Source organism: Rana temporaria, chromosome 4 (genome assembly GCF_905171775.1).
Source record: "Rana temporaria chromosome 4, aRanTem1.1, whole genome shotgun sequence".
NCBI lineage: Eukaryota > Metazoa > Chordata > Amphibia > Anura > Ranidae > Rana > Rana temporaria.
Window position 1 is genome coordinate 234,054,934 of NC_053492.1, and position 21,608 is coordinate 234,076,541.

Consider the following 21,608-nt stretch of genomic DNA (forward strand, 5'->3'; position numbering starts at 1 on the left):
AGCAGGACACTAGCATGTTTGTCATCACCACCCCACAGACAACCCCCAAAGTCATTCCATCCCAAACATGGCTTAGGCTCCTTTCACACTAGGCAGACTCTGTCGCTACGGAGTCCGCCAGCTCAGCGGGAGATCAGTCTGTGGATCTTCGCTGAGCTGGTGGATAACAACTCCTCTCTGCTCACTGAGTGGGGAGGGGCTTGTTGGGCGCCGCTGTTTCCTATGGAGCGATCTGATGAAAACGGACAGCATGTCCATCCCCATACGTCTGTTTTTAGCGGATCGGATGTCAGTGGACATGTCTCCGCTGACAAAACTGACAGGCAGACCTGAACGGTCCGTCCATTTAAAAGGGGCCTTATAGATTCACAGAGTGCCTTTAAATTAAAAAGATAAATGCAGTAAGGATTCCAGTATAGCAGTGATGTCCCAGCAACTTAGTATTCTGTAGTGTGCTTATATTTGTAATAGTTTTCTTACCTAAAAAATTATATTATAGAACTATGTTTATAAGGACCTGTGACATAAAATAGCAATATCTATCTATCTATCTATCTATCTATCTATCTATCTATCTATCTATATATATATATATATATATATATATATATATATATATATAAAAAATTATATTGTTTTTCTAACTGGTTGCATGTAGCATTACAGGGTGATTTAACATTTAACGTATTTTTGTAGCCAAAATTCTGTTTTTTTGGGGGGATTTTAAAGAAAAGGATTAGAACCTGTAAAACTGTAAAGTTTTTTTATGTCTCAGTCTTCGCTAGATCAAAGTCTGTTATAGTCGTGCTCTTTAAAAGTCCTGGAGAGCACTGTTAAGCTGGCCATACGCTAGCAGATTTTTAAACAAATGTTTGTACAAGCATTTGTACAAAAATTCTCAGTACATTGGATGATTTAATTCCATTTTAACATTCCATGAATGGACTTTCCCAAACAAAAACCACATTCAATGTTAGAAATGTCATATTTAAAAAATATTTCTTCACTGCAGTTGAAAACGAACATCGATTTAACTCCACTAGTAATCAGAAAATCAAACAAAGTTCTATTTTTGTATGGTCAGCTTTACTAATATTTACACCTGTTACCCTAATTAGAGGGGAGGAAAAATCCTCCAATGGGCACAATTGTTCCGCTGACCACTGTCTAATGCCGCGTACACAAGATCGGATTGTCTGATGAAAACGGTCTGATGGACCGTTTTCATCAGACTAACCGATCGTGTGTGGGCCCCATCGTTTTTTTATCTATCGGTTAAAAAACTAGGAACATGTTTTAAAATGATCTGATGGTTAACTAACCGATAGAAAAAAATGTTTGTCTGTGGGAAAATCCATCGGTTAAAAATCAACGCATGCTCAGAATCAAGGCGACGCATGCTCGGAAGCATTGAACTTCATTTTTCTCAGCACGTTGTTGTGTTTTACGTCACCGCGTTCTGACACAATCGTTTTTTTAACTGATGGTGTGTAGGCACGACTGATGACAGTCAGCTTCATCGGATATCTGATGAAAAAATCCATCAGTCTGTTTTCATCGGATGAACCGATCGTGTGTACAGGGCATTAGAGGGAAATTTCCCACACCTTGATATTACCTGTTGTATCTCCCAGGAGTATAGGGACTCTCCACAACAGGACAGAAACAGTGAAAATAAACTGCCAGATGATTTAGCCCTTCTCTACACAAAACGTAAAAAACAGAAAAAAGTTCTAACAAACACTTTAACCCCTTACAACCTCCCAACACATATGTGCAGTGGCAAAAGGGTGGGCTTTAGCATCCACACGTCGCACACATGCATCGCTGAGCAACCAATGATTTTGTGTCGAGAGCGTGTACAAAGACCGTGCTTTTCAAAGACAGCCCTCAGTCCAGAGTAAAGATCAGAAGTGGGAATGGCTTCCAATCATGTGATCACTGTGAAATTTGTCACATGATTGCTGATCCTTCCTGCCCCTTGGGCAGTCAGAACTATTTGAAGGATGCTGGGGAGGATAGGAAGGGGTTATACATTTTTTTTTCACAATTTGTGCCCCTTCTCCCACTCTACTAATTCAAGTACATCATGTAAGCCCCACAGAGTACACAGGAATAATAACATGCCGGTTGTCCCCTCCCCCCCCCGGCTCACAGGTTGGTGGTCCGCTCCGGGGTGGGTGGCTTGGTCTGGGGCGGGTGCTTGTTCCCGCGCTGGTTCGCCCCTCTGGGCCAGCCTGTCTGCAGGCTCAGGTTCAGCGGGGTCGCCAACGTGCTGGTCGGGGGGGGGGGCTGCTGCTGCCTGGGCCCCGGTGCCGCCTCTTCTGATCTGATAATGGGGCTGTCATTTGTCTGCTGGGAGTAATACACATGCTGGTTTGGGTCCTATGTCATAAGGGACCAATGACTCTGGTAAACAGTTTACCTACTAGATGGTGGTGGATTTCACTTTGGTTTCTAGACTCGGTGAGTCCAGTTCACATCTTGGATCATCACATGGGTGTACATTCACACTGAAGTCACATATGGACTCTTATGTTCATTTCTAATTTCATGCATTTCTATATGGTTACTTCATTGTTCGCATTTTTTTTTTGCATATTGCATGGTCTACATTTATTGTTTTGCACTGTATGTTTTTTACACTTTATATTTGATACCTATAGAGTGGTAGTAATTTAGTAACCATCCCCTTTCAAGGGCTGTTTGAGATCTAGCACAACTATATATATTTTTTTTCACTTTTGTTCACTGTTTATGTTTTCAGGTTAGTTGCTGCTTAATATTAAGAGCTTCAGGCTGCGTTTACTCCAACAGTTAGTTTGCATTCTAGCGCAGTTTGTAAAATGTGCTGGCTTCAAGTGAAGTAAAGTTTTGTGATGTATTTCTTTGTTTATGCAATATAATTTAGATACATTTTACCACTCTTTAGTTTGACCAAACATATTGCCGTTTATAAATAATGTTAAATTAAATTAAATAAATAATTAGAATTTAAATTAAAGCGTCAATTTTGCTCTTTGAAACTTATGACTCTATGGCAAATGGACTCTATTTATTCCTGTCTGAATATTCTCTTTTGGAGGCTGATGTGTAAGCATGTAAATTTGGACATCTAATTATGAGTTCACATTTGCATAAAGCCCTTGAGTAGTAACAGACTGCAGATAAAGAGACAATGGAAATCAAACTAATTGCAAGAGCAGAATTTGACAGGAAAATAGTCCAGCGATTGTGTTTGAATAAAGCATGCCAGTGGAAATTTAGTGCTTGGTTGCAATGATGTCATTGATGTATTTAGTAAAATATGTGAGCTATGGGAATCTTTATTATCTGTCAGCAACACTATGGATGGTGGCTTACTCTGTGCTATAGAAGCAGCAGGATTAAGTGTATATTACAATTGGGGGTTTTATTACATTACATGGGAAATGCAGTTGTATTGCTTATGCTTTCAATTTATGTTTGAAAGCTGGAAAAACATTTAATTGGATGTTAGTTTGTTCAGTGTATGAACCAAGCTCATCAAACTACATGAATGTTACAAGCAAGTAAGAAAGATAGAAGAAAGATCCTGATGTAAATAAAAATAAGAAGTCAGTAAAAGGTAAATGCTCAGACTATATGAGCATTTCCATTTCACAATCATATTACTAAGGTGTGGAGTATGGCCAGTGGAGGTCAGGGTTGGGGGGTAGGGTGGTATTTCTCCCCTGAGCCAATACTAATAATATATGTTGGGCTGGTTGCCCTGAGTGGAGATACTCCCCCATCAAGACATCAAGAGCAAGACTCACAGACAGTGATACATACGGGGCATTATATACCTTCCTGCCCACTGTTTAGACCACCAATCGTTGTGTTTGGAAGAGATTAGTGTTCAAGTATCACCTTCTTTTGAGGCTCTGAGATATCATGTGACTTAATGCCAAGAGCCACTAGGACAGCTGATGCTGGAAGATGTTAAAAGGTGTGTAACGATAAATTATGTCCCTTAGAACAGCCACATTTCACCATTTCGCTAGTCAGTGAGACATCATGAAACTTTTTATAGCCCACAAAAAATCTGTCCCAACCATGAAAGGGTGTGCAGTTTGCTTGCCACCCAGGCAAAGTTTCTATTTCTTATGTAGGGATGACCAAGGAGCATCCTGATCCACATTAACCTGTAGTGGTCAGCTGGAGGGGTTAAGGTGAAGTGCCTGAAGGTTCTTATGAAGTTAATTTTGTTTACCATTGACATCATTAAGAGGTAGTTGCCATAGCAAGTGGTATGCCAATAAAAGGGCAGTTGGTAGTTGTAAGGATTGCAAACTTTTCTATAATGTCTACTTGCAGTGTCCTAGAAGTAAATCTGCAATAGACATTTGCCAGATTTATACTTTGTAGACATTGGCATTCCATTGGTGGCTTTAGACATAAATAACATTCTCTTGAAGCTAGTTATTGTGACATGATTGTTCATAGAAGCCCAAATACTGGGTTAGAATGAATGAATAAATGAAAATTTATATAGCGCAACACTTGCGAACTTAATCGCCTCTGGATTTACAGTATGAACATGAAAGAATATTTTTTTAATAGTGGAACATTTTCCTAATACATGGTCATTATCTTATATCTATACATATATTGTCATAATCCCAGCAGTTGATGCTTTGTCCTGCAAAATCTTCATAACTTCTGTCTTGTCTAACCTAGTGTTTTACCAAGTGCTCAGCTCATCGCACAGCAAAAACAAACCCCCTCTGTAAATAAGATAATTACATTTTGTAAATAAGTACATTTTGTAAATAAGTAAATAAGATAGTTAAGATAATGCAGATTTTCGCAATTTGTCGGGGAAGTAGCTGGTGTTGGTGCTACAATCATCACGCCACCATGGTTGGTGTGGGATGATTGAAGCGCATTCTTTCTATTATTACATTGTAATATAAAATAAAACAGTTCAACTCACCATAGTGCAGAATCTGCCACCAGTTGCAAAGTGTAGCTTGCCACGTTACCTGCCACCAGATGTTGAATGTCACTTGTCATGTTGCCTGCCACCAGATGTGGTTTGTCACTTGCCACGTTGCCTGGCACCAGATCCGGTTTGTCAATTGCCATGTCGCCTGCCACCAGATTCGGTTTGTCATTTGCCATGTCACCTGCCACCAGATGTGGTTTGTCACTTGCCACGTCGCCTGCCACCAGATGCGGATTGTCACTTGCAACATCGACCTGCCACCAGATGTGGATTGTCACCTGCCACCAGATGTGGATTGTCCCCTGCCACCAGATGCAGATTGTCACTGCAGTGGCGGAAGCATAGGAGTGCACATTAGTTCAGAGGCAGGTCTGGAGTGGTGGGTTCGAAGTGAGGGAGAACAGTGGTGATTGGGGCGGGTGGTGAGAGATGATCTCATCTCTCTGCTCCCCTGCCTCCCCTCCAGCAGTGTAGTGGCCCCACTGTGTGGGCAGAAGAGCGATGGGGAGGGTGGTGAGAGATGATCTCATCTTTCTGCTCCCCTGCCTCACCTCCAGCAGTGAGAGATCTAATCTCTCTGCTCACACACCTCATCTCAACAGTGCAGTGGTGATGCGGGCAGGTGGGCGGTAAGAGATGTCACCTCCCTGCTTGCCCATCACCGCCACACGTCAGACAGTGAAGCAAACAGGGCACAGGCCCAGTAGTGGCCTGTGGCCCGAGGGTTAGGATCCCCTGAACTACAGAACTCTTCCCCTATGTCATGTAGAAGAGGATGCTACTTCTCCATAGATACAGTATGGTGAGTGACAATTGTCACTGTAGCACAGGAAGTGTTAAACTGGCAGGATTACCAGGTGAAAAGGGGGTAAAAAATTGAAAACTATTGCAGCCAACATATCTAAGGTCTCTGATCTCCTGTATATAAAATGTTTGTTCATGGGATGTGTTTTAATTAGCCCCTTGCAATAGTTTAAAAATTTGAAAGGGATTCTTGTACCTTGCAAATTAAATTTCTGTTTGTTTGCCAAACATTTGTTTTAGACCAGCAACAAGAGTACCAAAGCAATGGTGTGGCTATAACAGATGATGACATTATTATGTACCACTTGGAAGCTCTAAGTATCAAACTTAAACAAACTCTGGACATCATGGAAAAGCTGCAGGAGGTAACTTTTGTACTTATGGAAAAGAAAATGGATTATGAAGTTGTCAAAATAATGATGGATAATATATTGCTTTAAGACAAAAACAGCTAAGTAACTAGCCTTGAACCATTTAGTGTGAACACTGTCTATTACACTTTATATATTTTTTATTCTAGCTGTTTATATATTGGTTGTGGTTCATAACAATTAGAGTTTCAAATTGTAGTCTTATAATAAGTTACATTTGTTCCTAAAGGTTTTCACTACATTTCAGTTTGTTTTATATATGTTTTACAGTATAAAATATTATCCATAATGACAGAAGGCCTACGAAAGCCTGCCCAGGAAGACCTCATTGAAGATGATAACAGTGAATCTGGAAGCGTCTGTGAAACCCCAAATGAGGAAGTTAAGGGAACAGGTAAAATCTGCTGGTCAGACCTATCATAGATTTTCCTGAGAATAATTTTTTCCTATCCGACCAATGTTTATCAATAACAGTGAAGTGTGAGTGTCTACCTGATGGAATATAACTGCTTGGACTGTTTAGGTGGGCCTTTGCACTGCGTTGGCTAGCCACAGACATAAGATAACTCTCATCAGTATATGAAAAATCTGTCCAAGAACAGTAAGAACATATTCACAACATAGGTAAATAATTTGAAAAGTGTGCTTCCAGGTATAAAATAATCATGCACACACGGCCCATTTCAAAATGCTAACACACCAGAATAAGGATTTGTTAAAAAAAAAAAAAAATGAGACGGCTGAGCATAATGAGATTTAAAATTACAGTCACTAAGCTGTAAATAAGGTTTCTTATCCTCATGTAAATCCCACGTATCTGGTTAAAGACTAAAGTGATGATGTGGCCTGCCTTGCATCTTTAGTCTAAACATTCCTTGAGTTTGTCTTATGCACAAATGTGTCAGAGATTTTGTTTTCCAGGCTGGATGTTGTTCCGATACCTCCAGTTAAGACATGCTATCGGATCCCAGTTCCCTCAGTTACCCTCCCTTCAGGCCGATCCCATTGAGGAACTTTTTTCCCCTGGTGATTAGGACAAACCTCTCTAAACACTATACGGTGCTCTCCTATATGTGTTAATTCACCTAAGATAGAAAAATTGTGGGAGTACTGGAAGGGGGATATCTCCACTTTGGATAGGGAAGATTGGGAGGACTGTCTGGAGCAGGGCCCCAAGGTAGTAATTTCCTCTAGGGATTAACTAATTCAAGTGAAGTTTCTCCATCGGGTATATTATACTACCTCCAGACTCCATAGAATATTTGCAGACTGTGATCCTCTCTGTTCCCATTGTAAACTCCAACCAGGATCTTATTTACGCATGTTCTGGGAGTGCCATTCTATTGTGTCATATTGGGCAGTTATTTTTGAGGAAATTTATCTTAGATTCCAATTGTCCCTTTCCCCCCTCTTTCGCCTTACTGGGGATTTAACATGATGAGCTAATATCATATCTCCTTTATTATGCCAAAAAAGAGATTCTGATGAAATGGTCAGCCTTAACAAAGCCTGCAGTGTCTTCATGGGAGGCTATGGTAAAAACGGCATTCCCTCTGTACAAGATGACGTACATGAATAGGGGCTGTCCCTGGAATTTCGATAAGGTGTGGTCCCCTTGGACTATGACTTGAGGGGATTTTGTCCTAGCAGAATGTGGGGTCTGTTACAGGGTGGGAGGGTTTTTTTCACTTGCCCTTTCTTTTACCTCCTCTTTAACCCCCCGTCCTCCCATCCCTCCTTCTCCTTTCGTTGCCCTTTCCCTTTTTCCCTTCCCTTTCTCCCCGATCTACAACATTGTGTTTTAGATGTGTGAGGGCTTTCCCTTCCTGGAAGATGATCTTTTCTTCCGTTCTTATTTGGTTAACTATTTATAGTACACTATGTATATACTGCCTTTGTTTGCCTATTGCCTAACAAGTTTGGTTGTTGGGACATGACTGTAGCCGATGTGTATATCTTTTTGTCTAGTGCTGTGCTAGACTATATTTTCTTTGGTGTTTTGTTTATATTGTAATATTGCAGATTGTAATAAAGCACCTAAAAAAATGTAATCCTTGAGTTCTAACAGAGAATCTGAGGTCACAGAGGAGCACAGGTCCCAAAAGTCCCAGATTAAAAGACAGCTTGGAAAGGAAGACTTGGTTGAGGAGTGCTTTGGAGGAGCAGTAGTTAAACCATGATTAGATAGTCTTGCAGAGCTTGTCGGTACTGATGTCAGCAGTTGGCCACAGATGGACTTGATCAGGTGGCAGGCAGACAGGCAAGCAGGCAGGAGACAGCCATAGTAACAAGCAAGTTGGATCAACAATAGAAAACAAGCAAACCATGATCAAGAGATCAGCTAGGTCAGCAGTAGGTAGACAGGAGCAAGAAGTGGTTAGGATAAAGCTGGGTCAAAATCAGATGGACAGAAACAGAATTTGATACACAGGGCACAGGGTGAATAGTTTCAAACCTTCCAGAAAACTTTTCTGAAAGTTCTGATCCTTAATAGGCCTCTGATGTAAATTTTGGAATTGGCTGTTTACGCCCCATGTGCATGTACCCAGCTAGAAATTATTCCAGGACTATGGCTGTGTATAGGATAATGCACATATACATACTGTCATACTGAGATGGTATTCTGACAGTAAAAGTTCATGAACCAAGCCTATTCTGAATAATAATTAATTAATATGGGAAAATAGACATATGTAAAAGTAGCATGTGCAATAAAAAAAATGATAACAAAAAATCAACTCTGCAGACAAATCTCTCTAGTGATATTCATCTATGAAATTTATTTCAGTACAGTTTTCTTTTTAAGCTGGCCCCACACCTTATAGTCCTTGTTTGTTTGAAAACCTACCCAGATTATCCATTCAAATTGAAATTTGCAGATCTAACAGATCAAATCGAAGTTCACCCTGACTACGTTTGGTCAGGTTTAGATAAACCTGTTTGTGAATGTTTAGCAAGCATCTTTCCTGCTGCTCAGTCCTTTGCCTGGTTTTGATCATTTTTCTTTCTACCCACAAGCCGTTTTCAGACACGCTGATCTATGTGAGCAGGACTGTGATCTGTCTCTGTCAGATTGTAATTGGACTGCAGCAAACCATTTTTTCAAACACAGAAACACAGCATCTAATAACAAAGTGGGGGGGGGGGGGGTGACATCTCTAAAACAAAATTGGGAATGCAGCATGCTTTACCTTATTACACCGAGCAAGAACCAATGACTGGGCTATTGACATTCTAGAGCAGGGTATCTGCAGAAAAGTGGAGGAATGCCCACGCCGACCAGATTCTTCATTTGAATGAAAAATAAAACCTGATTGCTGACTTAACCCAAAATTATTAGAACATTAATACTTTTATATATATATATATATATATATATATATATATATATATATATATATATATATATATATATATATAAAATTATATACTAACATATTTTGAAATTAAGCTCTGGAAGTTTTCTGCCTTAGCACTGAGACACGCAAGTGACTTCTAAGCTGTACCTTTGCTCAACACATAAGGATACCTAATATTAGAGGAGTGGTAAATTTACTTACACAAAGCCAAATACATATAGTCAAAATTTCGGTTTCTTTTTTGTAGATCTCCAGACTGAAGCTGTCCCTCACCAGTCACAAGTACTAAGGCAAAATGCAAATTCTTCTGGAAAATTGCACACTCTTGTTGAGGAGGATGAGGCTCAGGTAAAGGCCTATGTCCCCTTTTCAGTAAGAAGAAAATGTGGTAGTGAAATTTGTCTTTATATTTTGAAAATATCGGTATTTTTTTTTCTGTTGTTTGAACTAAATAAGCTGGATTGTCCGTTTTCTCTTTGGTTACCCAGTTCTGAGTGTTTGAATGTATCTCTTACTAACATTACCAGTACCAGTGCTTCCCTTTAAGAAGGGTTTTAGAAAGCATATTGGGTGTTATTTACTAAGGCAAATCCACTTTTCACTACAAGTGCACTTGGAAGTGCAGTCGCTGTAGATCCGAGGGGGACATGCAAGGAATATAAAACACAGCATTTTAGCTTGTACATGATTGGATAATAAAATCAGCAGAGCTTACCCTCATTTCAGATCTACTTCTCAAATTTACAGCGACTGCACTTCCAAGTGCACCTTCAGTGCAATTTCAAGCAAAATTTAGTGAAAAGTGGATTTTCCTTTCGTAAATAAACCCCATTATATCTTGATTAATTATTTACAATGGTTCTAAAGACGAGACTTTTTTTTACCTTAACAGGGATCTCCAAACTACGGCCCTTCAGCTGTTACGGAACTATACGTTCTATGAGGCATTGTAAAACGCTGACATTTACAGACATGACTAGGCATGATGGTAATTTTAGTTCCTGAACAACTGGAGGGCCATAGTTTGGAGACCCCTGCCTTAAAGGATAAGTTAAACTTATTTGTTACATGTGTATGGATTTGTAACATGTTACATGCTACACCCTGAATATGGGTGTAACACGTAACATGTTACCAAATGTGAACTTATCCTTTAATGCATTCCCTGCATTAAGTTAAAAACTTGGTTATTTGCTAAAACTGAAGAGTGCAAAATCTGATGCAACTCTGCATAGAAACCAATCAGCTTCCAGGTTGTGTTGCCAAAGTATAATTGAACAAGCTAAAGTTAGAAGCTGATTGGCTAACATGACCAGCTGTACTTGATTCTGAGTGCACCAGTTTTAGTAAATCTACCCCAAAATGTCCCAGTAGTTCAATCACCCCACACCTCCCATGTCCTTATATACTTACTTGAGTCATATCTCTATCCAGCGTTGTGTTCGTGTGCAGCAGCACTGGTCTCTCCTCTCCTCACAGTACACAATAGTCTGCTCACTTTGCAAGGGAATTATCTCCAGAGCTTAGTGAATGACTTAAAACTCTACTGACTTTCATTATCCAGTCATGAGCAAAAACACCTTTTTTTTTTTTAATGTTCCTTCCACATGATTTTGGTATTCTTTGTAAAGTGAAACTACACTACATTTACTAAGAACGGAGGACATTTTTCTTGCAAAGTGCAACCTCATATTTGAACAGGCAAATTTTTTAAGTTAATCAAACATTGCTTACAGATAAGATACTTGAAAAACCACAAGAAATAAATCTGCCTTTTCACTCATTTATTAAACACAAATACAAAATATATAAATGGCGCTACCCCCTTACTATATAATAATCTTAGTGAAAAACGTAATACACCAAAATAAAAGATTACCAAAAAATCAGACAATGATATAAATGTATGGTGATGGACGCTTAATCCCAGCACTCCTGTCACCTCAGACCAACACATTGGCTTTTGCGGCAGTTAAAAGCCCCAACTCAACCCAGAAACCACTTCACTAGCTCGGCACAACCTCCCTCCTTGCAGCCTGGGTGTTGCCGGAAAAAAAAACCACCGCCCGAGACCGCCGAAGATAGAAGCTCCAGACCGGGGGAAGCGCCTCAGGAAAGACCGCGGCTTCGGCCTAGTCGTGGAGCGCGGAACGGCGGCCATCTTGCTCCTCCCGGCGACGGCCTTTAGCGGTTCTAACTGCTCCCCCTTGCTCCTCTTCGCTTCACCACCCCCTGGATTAGTGACTGAGGGACCCGGGGACACCGCCAAGGTATTTTACACCCTGTAACACCTGCCTGAAAGGCCGCGAATACGGCCAGCAGCCATGTCGGCGGCCATATTGGTCCTCCCGGGGGCGACCTCCCGTCCTCACAACCGCTCCTCCAGACACCCCAACGCTTCTTCACCCCCTGCAAAGGCTTCCGGAGGGTCGGAGGATACCACTCATACTAACGGCACCCGGTATGTAATGAGGGAAGGGCTGTGAATTTGTCTATTCCCTCAGGTTGGCGGCCATATTGGTCCACCCAGAGATAGCCTGTTGAACTTTGAGCTGCTCGCCATCCCTGTTAACAATCTGCCCCCCGCAGCCCTCTGTCAGAAGAACCCGCAGTTTAGACATCCCTAACTGCCCAGGGGAATAGAATTGCCTGACACAGACACCATTCTGCCTAACAGACCGGATAGCATGGGAACTGCTTCCCGAGGTTCTTCTGGTTCCCGGTCCCGTTCCCCACGCGAAAACACCGGGGCACAAAGCCAGAACATCCCAGAATTATTCCGCACTCCCCGAGGAAGCATGGCGCCGACACGCCGGGGTTCCCCTCAAGACCTAACACACACAAACGCACAGGACCACGCGGACATAGTGCTTAGCACATCAGATGCAATGCCTCCCCCGCCATTGGGAAGAAGCCAAGCGGATTCAGAACCCACCACAAGACCACACCTCAGTATCATGGATCTGAAAGCCGTGGCAGCAGATATCAAAGACACCCTCTCGGCGGCCATTGCTGAGCTCCGCATTGACCTACACTCACTCTCTGACAGGGTCACCCGCACCGAACAGACACTGGACGAACATGATACGGTTCTCCAGAAATCAACAAGGAAAATTGACGACCATACCCTCCAGCTGAGGGAAGTGAACCGTCAGTTGGAAGACCTGGACAATAGGGGTCGCCGCCGGAACCTGCGAGTGAGGGGGCTACCCGAAACAGTTGAAGGAGAACAAATCCAAAGTGAAATTACTGTCCTGTTTAACTCCATACTTGAGAAGCCCCGTCAATCGACTATTAACTTTGAGAGGATCCACCGCGCTCTTCGTCCCCGGGGAAAAGACACAGACCCCCCCAGGGATATAATTTGCTGCCTAATTGACTTTAAGCTAAAAGAGGAGATACTGCGCTGAGCAAGGGGTCAAAGGCTTCGCTGCGGAGAGACTTCAGTTCAGTTGTACCAAGATCTCTCAGGGATCACTCTTCAACACAGGCGTGACCTCAAACCACTTTTGGAAGCCCTAATATCGAGAGGAATTAGGTACAAGTGGAAATTTCCTTTTTGCTTGGCATAATCCCACCAAGGCCGCAACGCCTCACTGAGAGTGCCGGCAGACCTGCCCAAATTTTGAGAGACGCTCGGCCTACCACCAATTTCAGTACCAGACTGGTATGCACCTTACCGTCGCTCGGTAGGTAGATGGGGCAAACCGCCCGAGACACCCATGGAGACCCAAACGTCAAGTTTCCGTAGGAGGAGGTCCCCCTCTACCTCAAGGCACCCCCAAGGTACACATGGAACAAGAGGGGATCAAGACCAGTCGGCCCCCCCGGATGCTCGAAGGGCCAGAATAGATAACTGAGAGTAAGTCGCCATTTTTTACCAACAAGAACTTTACTGTCAACCCAGTTGGACTGTGTAATGGTCACCATTTGTTTTTCTTTTTTTTTTTTTTTGGGCCACAAATCAATAAGAGATCTGTCCGATCTTGTTTCTTCAACTATAGACTGTATAATGGTCATGTTTGATCGGTGCACATAATGTCTATACCTCACTGGAACAAGCTCAGTGATTGGCCTATATTTCTTTTTACCACATTGCTGCACAAGTCAACACACATCAGTTACCTCGCGACTCTACGCCTTTATGGTCACAAGGCAGAACTCCCAAAAAAAAAAAAAAAGCGGTACAACATGCCAACGGTAATGTCACCCCTGGACAGAAGAGTAAAACAACACTTTTTCTCAACATCTTTTGAGGTCATTATACCCGTATCTTCTACCTCCGGCAACTGATGGGAACTGCCAGGAAAGATCAACGCGACACACACTAGAGGTCATCCCCATCGGATACACAGGAGTTCGACAAGAGTAAAACATACTCCTGCTGGAATGGCTATGCCATAAAGACTGCCTCAGGGAGTAGACATTACCCACAGATAATTATCTATGCGACTACACACGGTTCGTATCATAGGTATGGGGTATTGATTAGATGTGTTCAACGTTTACTTTGATCACCACTGTGTTCCCCAATAGGGAGATGGTTGGGAACCCCGGGTCGATACCCTGACGGGGAGGGGGGTGGATTGTCACTCTATGTAAAATCTCAGTTATGATGCATCCATACCTATTTAGGTTTTGGTAAAGGTTGCCCATTATACACACCCCCCCGACAGACTCACTCTGAGAGATCCCTAAACCAATACTCTGACTATTGGCAATATATGTACTGTACTATTTAGTAGATTTGCACCCAAAACTATTTTAATTTTCAATCTCAATATCTGCCTCTCTCAGCCTGACTCTGCTCTGGGGTGGCATGGACATTTCCTATTCTTTGTTACCTCCAATCGCATTTCATTTTTGAAAACGTATCTATAAGTATTCCATTGTCGTTTCATTTCGTTGTCTTGGTTCTGGTTAACCCCACGACAGTGGTGCACCTGTGCTTCTAAAACTCCCTAGGGAGGGTGGAGGCCGGGTGCCCACTGTACTAATCCGATTACCCCTTGTATATAGGAAGTGGGTGAAGTATATTCCACCACTTAATCGGTTATTGTAACTGCAGGGTGTTAGACACCCACTGTTAGCTCTCTCTATAAAACTTTGGTTCCCTCGGATACCCCTTAAAACCCCTATCCCACCCAAACCCTACCTATCAATTCATCCTCCCCTTCCCAAAAATCTTCTGTAACATAAAAATGACTACTGCCTCGAACCCTTCATCTGCGGATGTGACAGGAGGACCCTTGGAGCGGGTCAAATTATACTCCTTAAACACCCGCGGCTTGAATACCCCTGAAAAGCGTTCACGCCTACTTTATACATTATGGAAAGAAAAAATACACATTGCACTTCTTCAGGAAACTCATTTCCGTTCCGACGGAATTCCCAAGCTCACCGACAGAAATTTCCCTTTAGTTTACCACGCCCCTAACAACACAGCGAAATCTAAAGGAGTGTCAGTCCTGATTTCCCGGTGATGTCCCTTCCAGGTCACAGAAATTCAAAGAGATCCTCAGGGCAGGTTCATTTTTATCCGTGGCTCTCTTCACAACCTGACATACACGATTGCTAACATATACGCCCCAAACACGAAACAAGTGTCCTTTTTTCGCTCTGTAACACACCAATTGACGGCCTTCCAAAGAGGTACACTTATCTTGGGCGGAGACTTTAATGTCCCACTGCAGCCGGCCCTAGATACATCCAACGGATCCTCTTGTATAAAATGTAATGCTCTAAGGGCAATCAAATCCAGCCTAACCACATTGACCCTTCACGACACTTGGCGCACTCTACACCCCAATGTAAAAGACTTCACCTATTATTCGCCCTTACATAAAAAGTACTCAAGGATTGACCATTTCTTCCTTTCACAAGCTGACCTTACCGCACTGGTTGATGCCACCATCGATCCCATGCTAATGTCCGACCACCATCCAATAACTATAACACTCTCAATCCCTTCTCACCGGTCTAGATCACCCATTTGGAGATTAGATGATTCCATCCTGTTAGACAAAACCAACATTACGAATGTCTCAAAGGTCCTATCTGATTATTTTAGAGAAAACACAATGGAGGACACCCCCCACCACTGGTGTGGGCTGCACACAAATGCGTGGTTCGAGGCTCGTTCATCTCCCTAATGGTTAAAAGGGCCAAATTACGTAAAGCACGTGTTGTGGAGTTGTCTGACAGGATCAAAGCCTTGGAACATACACACAAACGCATGCTAGCGGACCAGGTGCACGATGACTTAGTAAAAGCAAGGGAGGAACTCCTTGAGGAAATTAAGAAAAGGCTCACGCGTAAATACACCCTCACCAATAAACTTTTCTACGAACATGGTAATAAGTCGGGTAAACTTTTGGCTGCCGCCCTGCAAAAGAAAAAAGCCTCTTATACCATTAATGCTATTACATCATCTTCCGGTAATTCCATTGTAACCAATAATGGAATTGCGGAACAGTTCCTAAGATACCTATCTGGCCTATACAACTTAAAATCACCAACGCATACACATACAACGCCTAATAGAAAGACCATGATTGAAGAATTTCTAGCTGACTATTGCCCCTCTTATTCCACACCCGGAGACATCGCAGATTTGGGTTCTCCAATCACTTTGGAAGAAGCTACCCAAGCTCTGAAGCAGCTCAAACCCGGAAAAAGCCCAGGTCCGGATGGCTTGCCGGTGAGCTACTACAAAGCTTTCACCGACCTGCTGCTACCGAACTTCCTGACAACCTTTAATGCCGTCATCGACTCCCCTGCCCATAACAAAGACCTTCTGGAAGCGCACATTTCTCTTATCCCCAAGCCGGGTAAAGATGCTACCCGTGTTTCCAACTACCGCCCAATTTCACTATTGAATGTGGACATTAAACTGTACGCCAAAATAATAACTAACCGTCTACTTCCACTAATCCCCAATCTAATTTCAACCGACCAAGTAGGGTTTGTCCCTGGTAGAGAAGCCAGGGACAATACCACCAAAGCTCTCAACGTACACCATTGGCTAACATCCTCTAAAAAAGCGGGATTTTTTTATCCCTAGATGCTGAGAAGGCATTCGATAGAGTGGCCTGGGATTACATGTCAGCGGTACTGTATAGAGTAGGTCTACCAGTCCGTCTTGTCCAAATGATCCTGACACTATATTCCAGTCCATCGGCCCGGATCAGGGTCAACGGCCACCTATCGAATGCCTTCTCCATAGCCAACGGAACTCGCCAGGGTTGTCCTCTTTCCCCCCTCATTTTTATCCTTTTAATGGAACCCCTTCTCAGAAGACTGCGCGCAAACGCCGCCATCAGGGGGGTCGAGGTCCGGGGGAGGCAGTATAAGATTGCCGCGTATGCGGATGATGTTTTGATGTTCCTTTCAGACCCAATTACCTCGATTCCCAACCTCCTATTGGACTTCAAATTATTCAACTCACTGTCTAATCTCCAAATTAACTTTGATAAATCAATAGCGCTAAACGTCACCTTGCCGGCCCCAACAGTAGATCTGTGTAAAATAAAATTTCCCTTTAAATGGGAGACAGATCACATCACATACTTAGGCATTAAAATCCCGGAAAACCTAAAAAACGAACTTAATTTTTTACCTGCCCTGACGTCCATTAAGACAGACATGTCGGATTGGAATAAGGGTAGAATATCGTGGTTTGGCAGGGCGGCAGTCCTCAAAATGAATGTTCTCCCGCGGATTTTGTATCTCCTTCAAGCAATCCCAATTAGGCTACCACAGACCTTTTTTAACACATTTAAAAGACACTGTAGAACTTTTCTTTGGGCGAGCCGAGTTCCGAGACTGAGCTGGTCCAAATTGATCCAACCAAAGTGTAATGGCGGCTTGGGCATTCCTGATATATCCACTTATCACAAAGCTTGCCTTCTCACGAGACTCGTTGATTGGCACCTCCATGGGTCTAATAAGGACTGGGTCGAATTAGAAAATGCATGCCTCAAATTTCCCATCTCCCATTTGCCCTGGATAGAATCTCGTTCAATACCCAAAAATTGCATAGACCACCCAATGATCGGGCCCACGCTACTAAATTTTAAAGCTGCATGTAAAACCCTTAAACTGGCCCCCTCTCCGGGTCCACTGACGCCTCTATCACATAGTCCAGACTTTCTTCCCGATATCACTTACAATCATCCAGTATCTGATCTGGCTCTTCGGACACTCCGAGCACACCATTTTTTCCACAACGGCAATTTACTAGCCTACCCGGATCTGGTCACTAAGCTTCCACACATTTCCATCTCAATCTTTAAATATCTCCAATTTAAACACTTTTTTAGTACTGCCCAGCCACAATTGACGTGGGGTAGAGATCTAACACCCCTAGAACAAATATGTGCAGCCAAGGAACCTAAGCGCCATCTGATCTCTGTCCTATACTCCTTGCTATCCCATGAAGGAGTTCTCAACACTAATATCCGAACAGCTTGGGACACCGACCTTACCTTGTCTTTATCTGACGATGATTGGAAACTCATTTGGGAATACACACACAAGGGCTCTATCAGTGTTATAGCACAAGAAAATAGATATAAAATATGCACTAGATGGTACCGGACACCCGACAAGCTGCATAAAATTTACCCGACAGTGTCCCCAAACTGCTGGAGATGTGACGGAGCGGACGGATCGCTTTTGCACATCTGGTGGAATTGCCCCTCATTGACCCAATTTTGGAAAACAGTACATGAACGCATAGTCCAGGTTACCAATCTACCAATAGCTCTTTCTCCAGCTCAATTTTTACTACACCACTCTCCCATAACGAAATCAATTTATCAGCATTCCTTAGCACTTCATCTAGTGAACGCAGCCACACAATGTATCCCGTTGTACTGGAGATCTAGAACTTCCCCGACAATTGATGACTGGCTCAAACGGGTAAACAAAACAGAAGAAATGGAAAAACTAATCCACCAAGCTAAAGACTCACATGAAAAATATAGACACACCTGGGCTAGCTGGTTACATTACATAGACTCCCTACCGCAATCAAGTATTGCCAATCATACAGATCCTGTATTGTCACCAAGGACGGGGATTACCGGTTGACCCGAACACACTTTTCCCTCCTTTCCCACATTTTCCTCCACCATTTCCCTATATTTTCTTCCTAGGGCCAGAGAGGAATCATTAATATAGGGCTAGGGCAGCACTATGCATGTTTATTTTTGTTTTTGTTAATAGTTGCCTTCTCACTTAATACATCTTCCCCTCATGTCACCCACAGATTGTTCCCTTTACGGGGTGGGTGGGATGGAGGGGACCTCCTTCCGTTCTCTTAGGCTATACCTTAATTATAGGTGTAACATCTTACTATTAATTGTTTTGACACAAAGTTTATAAGAATATTACTTCATACACTAAGGGCCTGATTCCCAAAAAAGCTGCCTAACTTAACTTTCAGCAGTTAAGTTACACTGACTTAAAATTTCTACCTAAGTGCCTGATCCACAAAGCACTTACCTAGAAATTTCAGGCCGTGTAACTTAAGTGCCTCCGTCGCAAGGCGGTCCTCCTCTCCGGGGGGCGTTTAAAATTTAAATGAGGCGCGCTCCCGCGCCGGCCGTACTGCGCATGCGTGTGACGTAATTTTCCCGACGTGCCGCGCGCGAACGTAATTGACGCCGGGCTTTGTGGATTGCGACGGGACACTAAAGTTGCGACGGGTGAAAAAAAATATACGCGCCTTGAAAACAAATAATTATAAAAAAAAAGATAGCCTCGCTCGGCATGCATTCCTGAGAGGGAGAACTCCATGCCAATTTTCAAAGAAAAAACCGGCATGGGTTCCCCCCCCCAGGAGCATACCAGGCCCTTAGGTATTGTATGGGTTGTAAGGAGACCCCCCCTACGCCGAAAATTCGACGTAGGGGGTCCCCCTACAATCCATACCAGACACGTATCCAAAGCACGCTACCCGGCCGGTCAGGAAGGGAGTGGGGACGAGCGAGCGCCCCCCCCTCCTGAGCCGTGCCAGGCCGCATGCCCTCAACATGGGGGGGTTGGGTGCTCTGGGGCAGGGGGGCGCACTGCGGGCCCCCCCACCCCAGAGCACCCTGTCCCCATGTTGATGAGGACAGGACCTCTTCCCGACAACCCTTGCCGTTGGTTGTCGGGGTCTGCGGGCGGGGGCTTATCAGAATCTGGGAGTCCCCTCAAATAAGGGGGCCCCCAGATACCGGCCCCCCACCCTAAGTGAATGGATATGGGGTACATCGTACCCCTACCCATTCACCTGGAGGCAAAAAGTAAAAGTTATTAAACACACAACACAAGGGTTTTTAAAATAATTTATTAGTCTGCTCCGGAGGCCCCCCCTGTCTTCTTTAGCTCTAATACCAGGGGGGGCTTCTTTTTCCACTCTCCGGGGGTCTTCTCCACTCTCCGGGGGGGGCTTCTTCTTCCGCTCTCCGGGGGGGGGTCTTCTCCGCTCTCCGGGGGACTTCTTCTCTCTTCGCCGCTCTCCGCTGTTGACTCGGCGCACCCCGGTTCTTCTCCAGCTGTCCGGTGCCTTCTTCTTCAGCGCTGGCTGCCTGCTATCTTCGTGTGTTAGCTCAATTACTAGCAGGCAGCCAGCGCGGTCTTCTGTGACGTCACCTTCTTCTCTTCTGTTCTTCTCCCTTCTTCCGATGTTGACACGTCGCCTCTTGTCACTGCAATGATGGAAGCGCGCCTTGCATCCCATTTATATAGGCATCACCGTCCCATCATGCTCCGGCAGGTACCCACGAGGTGGGTGCACGTGGGTAGGCACCCACCACGTGGGTACCTACCGGAGCATGATGGGACGGTGATGCCTATATAAATGGGATGCAAGGCGCGCTTCCATCATTGCAGTGAGAAGAGGCGACGTGTCAACATCGGAAGAAGGGAGAAGAAGAACATGACGTCACAGAAGACCGCGCTGGCTGCCTGCTAGTAATTGAGCTAACACACGAAGATAGCAGGCAGCCAGCGCTGAAGGAGAAGGCACCGGACAGCTGCAGAAGAACCGGGGTTCGCCGAGTCAACAGCGGAGAGCGGCGAAGAGAGAAGAAGACCCCCGGAGAGCGGAGAAGACCCCCCCCAGAGAGCGGAAGAAGAAGCCCCCCCCGGAGAGCGGCGAAGACCCCCGGAGAGTGGAAGAAGAAGCCCCCCCTGGTATTAGAGCTAAAGAAGACAGGGGGGGCCTCCGGAGCAGACTAATAAATTATTTTAAAAACCCTTGTGTTGTGTGTTTAATAACTTTTACTTTTTGCCTCCAGGTGAATGGGTAGGGGTACGATGTACCCCATATCCATTCACTTAGGGTGGGGGGCCGGTATCTGGGGGCCCCCTTATTTGAGGGGACTCCCAGATTCCGATAAGCCCCCGCCCGCAGACCCCGACAACCAACGGCAAGGGTTGTCGGGAAGAGGTCCTGTCCTCATCAACATGGGGACAGGGTGCTCTGGGGTGGGGGGGCCCGCAGTGCGCCCCCCTGCCCCAGAGCACCCAACCCCCCCATGTTGAGGGCATGCGGCCTGGCACGGCTCAGGAGGGGGGGGCGCTCGCTCGTCCCCACTCCCATTCCTGACCGGCCGGGTAGCGTGCTTTGGATACGGGTCTGGTATGGATTGTAGGGGGACCCCTACGTCGAATTTTCGGCGTAGGGGGGTCTCCTTACAACCCATACCAGACCTAAGGGCCTGGTATGCTCCTGGGGGGGAACCCATGCCGGTTTTGAATTTAAAAATTGCCATGCAGTTCTCCCTCAGGAATGCATACCAAATGCCGTCGCTTGAATGGGCCTTTACAAGGTGTGACTAATTTTCCACATTGTAAAACCAGCCCTAGTTTTGCGCAAGCAAATTCGGAACTTACGCAGAAATCACAGTGCTGAAAAGCGTTGTGGATCTGCTTAAGTCCTCATTTGCATACTCAAAGCTGCATTTCAATGAGAAATGCCCCCAGCGGCGGATGCGGTACTGCATCCTAAGATCTGACCGTGTAAGTGTCTTACACATGTCAGATTTTCTGCCTAACTTTGGAAAAAGCCTTTTGAGGATCGTTTCCAAAGTTAGGCACAGACTGAACAGCAGT

At 44.2% G+C, this 21,608-nt stretch overlaps 1 protein-coding gene across 1 annotated transcript in view; it reads left to right on the forward strand.

Moving 5' to 3' along the window:
- The window catches only part of LOC120937061 (dynein heavy chain 5, axonemal-like), a 342,938-nt gene that overhangs the window by 17,283 nt on the left and 304,047 nt on the right, over window positions 1–21,608 (forward strand). Inside the window, exons 9-11 of the mRNA XM_040350003.1 lie at window positions 6,014–6,138; window positions 6,415–6,538; window positions 9,751–9,851. Of these exons, the coding sequence (XP_040205937.1) occupies window positions 6,014–6,138; window positions 6,415–6,538; window positions 9,751–9,851 (350 nt within the window). The remainder of the gene's footprint in view (window positions 1–6,013; window positions 6,139–6,414; window positions 6,539–9,750; window positions 9,852–21,608) is intronic.